The sequence below is a fragment of the Cherax quadricarinatus genome, chromosome 29 (genome assembly GCF_038502225.1).
Source record: "Cherax quadricarinatus isolate ZL_2023a chromosome 29, ASM3850222v1, whole genome shotgun sequence".
Lineage (NCBI taxonomy): Eukaryota > Metazoa > Arthropoda > Malacostraca > Decapoda > Parastacidae > Cherax > Cherax quadricarinatus.
The window spans coordinates 17,166,891-17,179,037 of record NC_091320.1 but is presented as its reverse complement, the minus strand read 5'-3'; the positions used below and the strand labels follow the sequence as shown (position 1 = coordinate 17,179,037).

Sequence of the window (12,147 nt, the reverse complement as noted above, 5' to 3'; positions counted from 1 at the left end):
AAAGTTAGAATTATAGTATAAAATTATAATATAAAAGGGACTAATATAGGTTGTGGTGAACAATAAAGTGGTAATCAAATAAATGAGCTTTGGAATATAATGGCAAAATTGTGAACTTATTCTACTTTAGCACCTGAGAATAGCACCTTGATTATTTTAACAATTGTGAATATATAAACTAGGGTAGTTATATAAAGCTAAAATAAAGGAGAAAATATATAAGGGACTAAAATTAAGTAATGGTAAACAAAGTTAAATGGACAGGTGTTCACTATGAAATAATATTGGTTTAGGAGTAAGATCTGATTTGTAATATTAAATAAATTGAGCAGTTTATTGCACAATAAAAGTAAAAAAAAAAAAAATGAGGTAGTTGGTACTAGCTAGCAAAAGATAGTTTTGGTACTTGCAAAAAGTAATTGGAATATATACTAATTGCATACACAATGAAAAGTGACTAAAAAAACAAGTAATGATAAACAAAATTAAATGGACAGGTAAGAATAATGAATATTATTAATTTGGAGTAAGATTTGACTTGTAATTTAAAATTATGAGCAATTAATAGCAGTAAGAAAGAAGTATAGAGTATTGGAGGTATTTCATTAGCTAGTGATGAAAAATAATAAAAATAATAATGTACAATATAATAGTAACGTACACTATATGCACCACACGTATATATGTATTAAGGGCACTTATCTAATCTGTTAAAGAAATGTCAGCTTTTCTAAGGAAGGTAGAGAAATCATGTTCGTTTGAGATAGTATATTGTTGTCCAGTTGATGTTTTCCTTACTAGTATTTTCCCATCTCGCGTGAAACACTGATGTATTTTGTTTTCCTGTTTAAGTTTTCTCAGCCTGAACAGAAGGTTTTGACGTTTTTTTGTTAGACACTCATTTATGTACACTCCATTTTTCATTGTAATTGCTGATTTAATTAGGTCCTTTCTTTTATCGTATGAATGAAGTCTGATCATTATACTGTGTTTACTTCCTGGTTTTCCTAGCAAACGTGTTTCTTTGATTTCATTGTTTTGCACGATGACTTGTACGTGGTTCTGTATTATCCTGATAGCAGTTTCTTTGCACTGAGCTTGTGTTATGTCACTAGGAATGTGTGGACTGTTTATTATTACTGCATCAGACAACTTATCTTGTTCAGTTTTGTCGTCTTGGAAATCAAGGTATTCATTTAGTCGAGTGTGCATGTTCTGATTCCAGTCCTTGATTGCTTCTTCAACCTTCATATTTATTGTTGTTATTTGCTCAGTGTGACTGGCTATAGCTGCTTTTAGAGTATTTTCTGTGTCAACACTTCCCGATGTAATCTTCTCTTCAAGGTTTTGGATCTTATTCTCGAGGTTGGTTATGCATCCGGAGGCTTGTAGACTACCACAATGACTAGGTTTTGGTTCTCGACCTTTACTGCTAAAGCTTCCACTACATCATTTGAGGCATTAAGCAGTTCTGTGCAAACAAGTGACTCTGCAATGTACAGGCCAACCACCCCCATCCCTTTTGCCTGTTCACTCTGTCACATCTGTATAGGTTGTAACCTGGGATCCATATTTCGTTGTCCAAGTGATCCTTTATGTGGGGTCTCAGTGAAAGCCGCGAACATTGCCTTTGCCTCTGCAAGCAGTCCACGGATGAAAGGTATTTTGTTGTTTGTTGCTGGCTTTAGACCCTGTATATTTGCAAAGAAGAATGTCATCGGACTGGTGGTATTGTTGGTACTGGGGGGGGATTTTTTTTCCGGCATTGTGGACAATTTTCAGATGTAAATCTTAATAAACGTAATTTACTCTGGAAAATCGGCAGTAAATCTTTTTAATTTTTCATAATTAAAACTATTAAGAAATCATATTTACTGTATTTAAAATAAAATAACTTTGCAGATTTGTTGGTTGAGGTACGTCAGGAGGTTTGAATTATCATGTGTAGGATAGTTAACAATGTCCTCAGAGGTACTTGTCCCTCCAGTCACCTCAACCCAGCAAGTTCTTGGTGTAACAGGGAAACATAGCTTGCTATTGTTATCTCAATATAACTATCATATAGAATAAGATTGCAACACACTGCAGATGTACCTAATGGTATGATATACTATGGGTATGGTGTGACTACCACCCAAACCATGGGTATGGTGTGCATAACGAAGGCATTAAACTAACTACCCGTCCTTCCTCTAAGACACACCTGACTAACGTCCCGCCACTGCAGGTATACCACGTGTGTCGGGATGACCTCCCGGTGTTAAGCTTCCTGTGTCCCAACAGCACAGTCTTCAACCAGGCCATCTTTACCTGTGATTGGTGGTTCAACGTAGACTGTGCCAACTCCACCACACTCTACCACCTCAACCACATTCTCAACCAGGTTAGTACTTCACAACCCACAAACTATATATAAGAACTAGAAGACTGGGCTGGTACTGAACCACTACTAGAAGTTTGGTCTGGTCCTAGACAATGACTAGAAGTTTAGGATGGTTCTAGGCCACTACTAGAAATTTGGGATGGTCCTAGACAATGACCAGAAGTTTGGTCTGGTCATAGACAATGACTAGAAGTTTTGGCTAGTTCTAGACCTCTACTAGAAATTTGGTCTGGTCCTAGACCATGACTAGAAGTCTGGGCTGGTTCTGCATCACTACTAGAAGTCTGGACTGGTTCTGGACCACTACTAGAAGTTTGGGATGGTCCTGGACCACTACTAGAAGTTTGGGCAGGTTCTGGACCACTACTAGAAGTTTGGTCTGGTCCTAGATCATGACTAGAAGTCTGTGCTGGTTCTGGATCGCTACTAGAAGTCTGGACTCGTTCTTGACCACTACTAGAAGTTTGGACTGGTTCTGGACCACTACTAGAAGTTTGGCCTGATCCTGGACTACTACTAGAAGTTTGGGCTGGTCCTGGAGCACTGCTAGAAGTTTGGGCTGGTCCTGGAACACTACTAGAAGATTGGGCTGGTCCTGGACTACTACTAGAAGTTTGGGCTTGTCCTGGACAACTACTAGAAGTTGGGTTGGTCCTGGACTACTACTACAAGTTTGGGCTGGTCCTGGAGTACTACTAGAAGTTTGGGCTGGTCCTGGACTACTACTAGAAGTTTGGGCTGGTCCTGGACCACTACTAGAAGTTTAGGCTGGCTCTGGTCTACTACTAGAAGTTTGGGCTGGTTCTGGACTACTACTAGAAGTTTGGGCTGGTCCTAGACTACTACTAGAAGTTTGGGTTGGTCCTGGACTACTACTAGAAGTTTAGGCTTGTCCTGGACCACTACTAGAAGTTTGGGTTGGTCCTGCACTACTACTAGAAGTTTGGGTTGGTCCTGAACTACTACTAGAAGTTTGGGCTGGTCCTGGACCACTACTAGAAGTTTGGGCTGGTCCTGGACTACTACTAAAAGTTTGGGCTGGTCCTGGACTACTACTAGAAGTTTGGGCTGGTCCTGGACTACAACTAGAAGTTTAGGCTGGCTCTGGTCTACTACTAGAAGTTTGGGCTGATTCTGGTCTACTACTAGAAGTTTGGGCTGATTCTGGACTACTACTAGAAGTTTGGGCTGATTCTGGTCTACTACTAGAAGTTTGGGCTGATTCTGGACTACTACTAGAAGTTTGGGCTGATTCTGGTCTACTACTAGAAGTTTGGGCTGATTCTGGACTACTACTAGAAGTTTGGGCTGATTCTGGACTACTACTAGAAGTTTGGGCTGGTCCTGGTCTACTACTAGAAGTTTGGGCTGGTCCTGGACTACTACTAGAAGTTTGGGCTGGTCCTGGACTACTACTAGAAGTTTGGGCTGGTCCTGGACTACTACTAGAAGTTTGGGCTGGTCCTGGACTACTACTAGAAGTTTGGGCTGATTCTGGACTACTACTAGAAGTTTGGGCTGATTCTGGACTACTACTAGAAGTTTAGGCTTGTCCTGGACCACTACTAGAAGTTTGGGCTGGTCCTGGACCACTACTAGAAGTTTGGGCTGGTCCTGGACTACAACTAGAAGTTTGGGCTGGTCCTGGACTACAACTAGAAGTTTGGGCTGGTCCTGGACTACAACTAGAAGTTTGGGCTGGTCCTGGACTACTACTAGAAGTTTGGGCTGGTTCTAGATTACTATTAGAAGTTTGGGCTGGTCCTGAACTTCTACTGGAAGTTTGGGCTGGTCCTGGACTACTACTGGAAGTTTGGGCTGGTCCTGGACTACTACTGGAAGTTTGGGCTGGTTCTGGACTACTACTGGAAGTTTGGGCTGGTTCTGGACTACTACTAGAAGTTTGGGCTGGTCCTGGACTACTACTGGAAGTTTGGGCTGGTTCTTGACTACTACTGGAAGTTTTGGCTGGTCCTGGACTACTACTGGAAGTTTGGGCTGGTCCTGGACTACTACTAGAAGTTTGGGCTGGTCCTGGACCACTACTAGAAGTTTGGGCTGGTCCTGGACTACAACTAGAAGTTTGGGCTGGTCCTGGACCACTACTAGAAGTTTGGGCTAGTCCTGGACTACTACTAGAAGTTTGGGCTGGTCCTGGACTACTACTAGAAGTTTGGGCTGGTCCTGGACTACTACTAGAAGTTTGGGTTGGTCCTAGACTACTACTAGAAGTTTGGGCTGGTCCTGGACCACTACTAGAAGTTTGGGCTGGTCCTGGGCTACTACTAGAAGTTTGGGTTGGTCCTAGACTACTACTAGAAGTTTGGGCTGGTCCTGGACCACTACTAGAAGTTTGGGCTAGTCCTGGGCTACTACTAGAAGTTTGGGCTGGTCATGGACTACTACTAGAAGTTTGGGCTGGTCCTGGACTACTACTAGAAGTTTGGGCTGGTCCTGGACTACTACTAGAAGTTTGGGTTGGTCCTAGACTACTACTAGAAGTTTGGGCTGGTCCTGGACCACTACTAGAAGTTTGGGCTGGTCCTGGACTACTACTAGAAGTTTGGGCTGGTCCTGGACTACTACTAGAAGTTTGGGCTGGTCCTGGACTACTACTAGAAGTTTGGGCTGGTCCTGGGCTACTACTAGAAGTTTGGGCTGGTCCTAGACTACTACTAGAAGTTTGGGCTGGTCCTGGACTACTACTGAATGTTTGGACTGGTCCTGGACTACTGCTAGAAGTTTGGGCTGGTCCTGGACTACTACTAGAAGTTTGGGCTGGTTCTGGACTACTACTAGAAGTTTGGGCTGGTCCTGGACTACTACTGGAAGTTTGGGCTGGTTCTTGACTACTACTGGAAGTTTGGGCTGGTTCTGGACTACTACTAGAAGTTTGGGCTGGTCCTGGACTACTACTGGAAGTTTGGGCTGGTCCTGGACTACTACTAGAAGTTTGGGCTGGTCCTGGACCACTACTAGAAGTTTGGGCTAGTCCTGGACTACTACTAGAAGTTTGGGCTGGTCCTGGACTACAACTAGAAGTTTGGGCTGGTTCTTGACTACTACTGGAAGTTTGGGCTGGTTCTGGACTACTACTAGAAGTTTGGGCTAGTCCTGGGCTACTACTAGAAGTTTGGGCTGGTCCTGGACTACTACTAGAAGTTTGGGCTGGTCATGGACTACTACTAGAAGTTTGGGCTGGTCCTGGACTACTACTAGAAGTTTGGGTTGGTCCGAGACTACTACTAGAAGTTTGGGCTGGTCCTGGACTACTATTAGAAGTTTGGGCTGGTCCTAGACTACTACTAGAAGTTTGGGCTGGTCCTGGACTAATACTAGAAGTTTGGGCTGGTCCTGGACTACTACTAGAAGTTTGGGCTGGTCCTGGACTACTACTAGAAGTTTGGGCTGGTCCTGAACTACTACTAGAAGTTTGGGCTGGTCCTGGACTACTACTAGAAGTTTGGGCTGGTCCTAGACTACTACTAGAAGTTTGGGCTGGTCCTGGACTACTACTAGAAGTTTGGGCTGGTCCTGGACTACTACTAGAAGTTTGGGCTGGTCCTGAACTACTACTAGAAGTTTGGGCTGGTCCTGGACTACTACTAGAAGTTTGGGCTGGTCCTAGACTACTACTAGAAGTTTGGGCTGGTCCTGGACTACTACTGAATGTTTGGGCTGGTCCTGGACTACTGCTAGAAGTTTGGCTGGTCCTGGACTACTGCTAGAAGTTTGGGCTGGTCCTGGACTACAACTAGAAGTTTGGGCTGGCCCTGGTCCACTTCTAGAAGTTTGGACTGGTCCTGGACTACTGCTAGAAGTTTGGCTGGTCCTGGACTACTACTAGAAGTTTGGGCTGGCCCTGGTCCACTTCTAGAAGTTTGGACTGGTCCTGGACTACTACTAGAAGTTTGGGCTGGTCCTGGACTACTACTTGAAGTTTGGACTGGTCCTGGACCACTACTACTAGTTTGGGCTGGTCCTAGACTACTACTAGAAGTTTGGGCTGGTCCTGGACTATTACTAGAAGTTTGGGCTGGTCCTGGACTATTACTAGAAGTTTGGGCTGGTCCTGGACTACTACTGGAAGTTTGGGCTGGTCCTGGACTACTACTAGAAGTTTGGGCTGGTCCTGGACTACTACTGGAAGTTTGGGCTGGTCCTGGACCACTACTAGAAGTTTGGGCTGGTCCTGAACTACCACTAGAAGTTTGGGCTGGTCCTGGACTACTACTAGAAGTTTGGGCTGGTCCTGGACTACTACTCGAAGTTTGGGCTGGTCCTGGACTACTACTAGAAGTTTGGGCTGGTCCTGGACTACTACTGGAAGTTTGGGCTGGTCCTGGACTACTACTGGAAGTTTGGGCTGGTCCTCGACTACTACTGGAAGTTTGGGCTGGTCCTGGACTACTACTGGAAGTTTGGGCTGGTCCTGGACTACTACTGGAAGTTTGGGCTGGTCCTCGACTACTACTCGAAGTTTGGGCTGGTCCTGGACTACTACTAGAAGTTTTGGCTGGTCCTGGACTATTACTGGAAGTTTGGGCTGGTCCTGGACTACTACTGGAAGTTTGGGCTGGTCGTGGACTACTACTAGAAGTTTGGGCTGGTCGTGGACTACTACTAGAAGTTTGGGCTGGTCGTGGACTACTACTAGAAGTTTGGGCTGGTCCTGGACTATTACTGGAAGTTTGGGCTGGTCCTGGACTACTACTAGAAGTTTGGGCTGGTCGTGGACTACTATTAGAAGTTTGGGCTGGTCTTGGACTACTACTAGAAGTTTGGGCTGGTCCTGGACTACTACTAGAAGTTTGGGCTGGTCCTGGACTACTACTAGAAGTTTGGGCTTGTCCTGGACTACTACTAAAAGTTTGGGCTGGTCCTGGACTACTACTAAAAGTTTGGGCTGGTCCTGGACTACTACTAAAAGTTTGGGCTGGTCCTGGACTACTACTAAAAGTTTGGGCTGGTGCTGGACTACTACTAAAAGTTTGGGCTTGTCCTGGACTACTACTAAAAGTTTGGGCTGGTCCTGGACTACTACTAAAAGTTTGGGCTGGTCCTGGACTACTACTAAAAGTTTGGGCTGGTCCTGGACTACTACTAAAAGTTTGGGCTGGTCCTGGACTACTACTAAAAGTTTGGGCTGGTCCTGGACTACTACTAAAAGTTTGGGCTGGTCCTGGACTACTACTAAAAGTTTGGGCTGGTCCTGGACTACTACTAAAAGTTTGGGCTGGTCCTGGACCAATAGCGTCAAAGTTTTTCATTGCAAAATCCTCCTGAAAACAATAAACCCTGGCATCACATAGTCTCTCCTGGTAATACTACACAACGTTTCGCTCTCCAGGAGCTATATCAAGCCATTACCTGGAGAGCGAAACGTTGCCACAATAATACTACACAAGCACATTTCAGAAGATGAACACTGAAACATTAAAATGGTATAAAATACCGACAGGTTGCATCAGTTAGGTATCTTTATTGTGAAACGTTTCGCCTACACAGTAGGCTTCTTCAGTCAAGTACAGAAAAGTTGATAGAAGCAGAAGATACTTGAAGACGATGTAATCAGTCCATCACCCTTAAAGTTTTGAGGTGGTCAGTCCCTCAGTCTGGAGAAGAGCATTGTTCCGTAGTATGAAACAATATGGAGAAGTGACAGGATGGAGCTTTTTATAGCGCCAAGAGGTGAGACGTAGGCCACTAGGAGAGGTAAGAACTCAGATGTTGAGAAGGCAGGTCCCTCTCAAATCTAGCCTCTCTCACTGGTGGAAGTTGTCGAAGTTGATTGCCTCTTGGCGCTATAAAAAGCTCCATCCTGTCACTTCTCCATATTGTTTCATACTACGGAACAATGCTCTTCTCCAGACTGAGGGACTGACCACCTCAAAACTTTAAGGGTGATGGACTGATTACATCGTCTTCAAGTATCTTCTGCTTCTATCAACTTTTCTGTACTTGACTGAAGAAGCCTACTGTGTAGGCGAAACGTTTCACAATAAAGATACCTAACTGTTGCATATGTCTTACCTAACAACACTGAAACAGACCTTCTCTGTTCCAACCTCCAATATATATGTTTGTCTAACCTATTTTTTTATGTTACCCAAGTAATAGCTTTTATATCCTTTTACTCATGTGGAAGTTAATTGTTCTACCATGTTGTATTACCACTACTATAACTTATATCACTACTACTACTACTACTACTACTACTACTACTACTACTACTACTACTACTACTACTACTACTACTGCTACTACCACTAGTATTGCACCTCACTCTGAGCCTATATATACCCTCTGTGTCCATGTATTGTTTGTAATGGCTTGATAAAGCTCCTGGAGAGCGAAACGTTGCCACAGTAAAATGTCTCATTAGTTGCACTTGTGTCCTTTTACTATAGCATTTGGTCATCTGACCGAGGCCTTCCGCTAGCTTATCGGTCTACCCCTTCGTAGATTAGACAAGTTTTGAAGAAATCCTTACATCAAGATTCCGAAATGTTGCTGTTTGACATATATTATATAAAGATACCCACATGTTACAAAGGTATCTCATTCAACAACATAAGCTAACGTCTCGACACAATATTTCTGAGAACACGCCTCACATGACAGGCCTTAAAAAAAAAACGACAACTTATTAAAGTTTGTGCATTAATTAACAGTACTTAATAATAATTGTTATAATCTTAATTTTTAAAAGAGTGGACAGATAAACCAGCGGAAGGCCTCGGTCAGATGACCCAAAGCTCCAGCTGTGGGTCATCATATATCTAAGACCCGCGTCAGGAAACACTTGTCCTGTTTCCTGACAAACCTGACCTAACTTAACAATACTCAGCTGCTAAAATACACATTTTTACGCTACTTGAATGTAGACTTTCCTCACTGCTATTGGCTGAGGAAGTTTTTGTTTGTGTAAACTCTATAAGCTCACCAGAAACCAAACAGCATTTTTCCTCTCCCTTCTAGAGGCCACTAAAGTGAAAATTTAAGAGGCACGTAAGTTCCTTCGCCTTCTATTAACATGTTCATTTTTCTACTAAAATCTACCTCGTCCATAATTACTGTCTCATTTGCTTTGTCTGTTTAGTAAGGTGAAGTCCAGTATTTTTCCTTAATTCATGGTATAACTTAAATCTTTGATGAAAATTGTGTTGTAGAGGTCTGAGCTGAGCTCAGAAAATTGTCCTCAAAGATTTGTTAAGTTATACCATGAATTAAGGAAAGATCCTGGACCTTACGAAACAAAGCAAATGCCATAGTAATTATGGTCAGGCTAGATTATAGTGGAAAAATAAACACAATAGAAGACGGGGAACTTACGTGCCTCTTAATACATTTTTTCTTCTTATAGGAGGAGCAGACTGAGCCATTGCAGAGACAGAAAGAGACATCTGGTCAGACGAAGTCGAGTCTCCACGAGACAGCAGACCCAGAAGAGACCTTCCTGCAGGAAGAGACCAGAGGAAAAGATAAGACCGTACAACAGAAAACAGTGATTCAAGACAAGACCTTCCAACAAGAACCAGTGGCTCGGGGCGAGACTTTCCAACAGGAAACAGTGAGTCAAGATGAGACCTTCCAACAGGATTCAGTGGGTCATAACAAGATCTTTCAACAGAAAACAGAGGGTCAAGGTGAGACCTTCCAACAAAAAACAGAGAGTCAAGACAATACCTTCCAACAGAAAATAGAAGGTCAAGGTGAGAATTTCCTACAGAAAACAGTAAATCAAGGCGAGACCTTCCAACAGAAAACAGTAAGTCAAGGCGAAACCTTCCAGCATAAAACAGTAAGTCAAAGCGAAACCTTCCAACAGAAAACAGTTAATCAAGGCGAGACCTTCCAGCATAAAACAGTAAATCAAGGCGAGACCTTCCAACAGAAAACAGTAAATCAAGGCGAGACCTTTCAACAGAAAACAGTAAATCAAGGCGAGACCTTCCAACAAAAAACAATAGATCAAACAAAGACCTTCCAGCAGGAAACAATAAATAAAAGCGAGAGCTTCCAACAGGAAACAGCAGGTCAAGGCGAGAGCTTCCTGCTTCAGAAGACAGCAGGTCAAGAAGCGTCTTCACTACAGCAGAAGACAGTGGAACAAGAGGAGATATTATTACAAGAAACAGCAGTAGAACAATCACTCCCCAGCTTCCATCTCACTAAGGTTCTCCCAGAAGTAAAACAATCCCTCCCCAGCTTCCATCCCACAAAGATTCTTCCAGGTTTCTCAGCTGTACTTCAGGTCAGTCAAGAAGTTTCTACCAGTTTAATATGTATATATAAAATAAGACCAAATAATTTTGTCTCATAAAACCACAGCATTGTAATATTACGAATGAATGGATGAGCAAATATATTGTAAATAAATTTGTGAAGCTAATAGTATATACAATATTTTAGGCAAAGTATAAATGCAGTACTCTCACTACTTAGTAAATATTGTGAGGACTGTTGTCAGAATTAAATAAGTATAATACTCAGGGTGAATACTAAGGCTAAATAAAATAAATTTGATGCAGGAAGAAGTTAAGAAACCATTAGCTAGTTTCCTCAACAAGTCACACCAAACAGGTATTGTACCGAATAGGTGGACAATGACAAAAATGACACCCATTAACAAAAAGGGAGATAGATCCTTAACCGCAAATTATAGACCAATCATGCTAACCACAATTATGGGGAAATTGATGGCGTCAATAAATGCTGATGTAGCTCGAAGTTACCTTTAGAGATATAATTTGATCAACAATTTTCAGCACGGTTTTACAATGGAGCTTCTTGCCTTACAAATTTACTAACCTTTTTAATTAAAGCATTGGAGGCGGTAGACCAAGATACAATATTTTATATGTGGACTTCAGTAAGGCCTTTGATAAAGTTCCACACAGGAATAGTAGAGATCATCTCCTGGGTCGAGGCATGGCTGACCGATAGCCGACAAAGTTTACATTAATGGGGTGAATGAGAATGGGGACCGTTACTAATTCAATTCAATTCAGTTCAAGTTTATTCTCTATAAGGGTTACAATGTGGGGTTTACAGGTTTTGGGTATTGTGTGGTTTACATGTTATAAAATACTAATTACAGACGGGGGCACCAGGACACCTAGCATGGCTAGGTATTTTGAGAAGACTTAGATTAAATCTTAACATTAAATCCTTACAGATTATGGTATTAAGGTTAAGTGACTACATCATAATTTGTGAGTTTAGCAATGTGAATGCTAAATACAAGGTGTCTATATTGGAGTATCACAGGCAAACTTATGACTAGTTAGGATTTATTATTTTAAGATTAGTATTTCTGGGTTTATAGTCAGTGGGTGAGTGAGTGTCAGTGTGAACCACCAGGTGGTTATCATGTAGTTAGTTGTAGGGGTGGATCAGGGAGATAAGATGTTTTCTAACTGTAGTTTTGAAAGTGATGAATGTGTCTGCAGTTCTAGAGTTTTCAGGTAGGGTGTTCCAGATTTTAGGTCCTTTGAAATACATTGAATTTTTGTAAAGGTTTAGTCGAACACGGGGAATGTCATAGAGATTGTGGTGGCCCGGTGGCCTGGTGGCTAAAGCTCCCGCTTCACACACGGAGGGCCCGGGTTCGATTCCCGGCGGGTGGAAACATTCGACACAGTTTCCTTACACCTGTTGTCCTGTTCACCTAGCAGCAAATAGGTACCTGGGTGTTAGTCGACTGGTGTGGGTCGCATCCTGGGGGACAAGATTAAGGACCCCAATGGAAATAAGTTAGA

General features: G+C 42.7%; 1 protein-coding gene across 2 annotated transcripts in view; it reads left to right on the top strand.

Annotated features, from left to right (window-relative positions):
• The window catches only part of LOC138853373 (probable basic-leucine zipper transcription factor Q), a 91,289-nt gene that overhangs the window by 60,772 nt on the left and 18,370 nt on the right, over window positions 1-12,147 (top strand). The window contains exons 4-5 of one of the 2 annotated variants that reach the window (XM_070089629.1): window positions 2,228-2,383; window positions 9,750-10,640. In XM_070089629.1, coding sequence (XP_069945730.1) covers window positions 2,228-2,383; window positions 9,750-10,640 — 1,047 coding nt within the window. The remainder of the gene's footprint in view (window positions 1-2,227; window positions 2,384-9,749; window positions 10,641-12,147) is intronic. The other variant, XM_070089630.1, reaches the window with a different exon arrangement.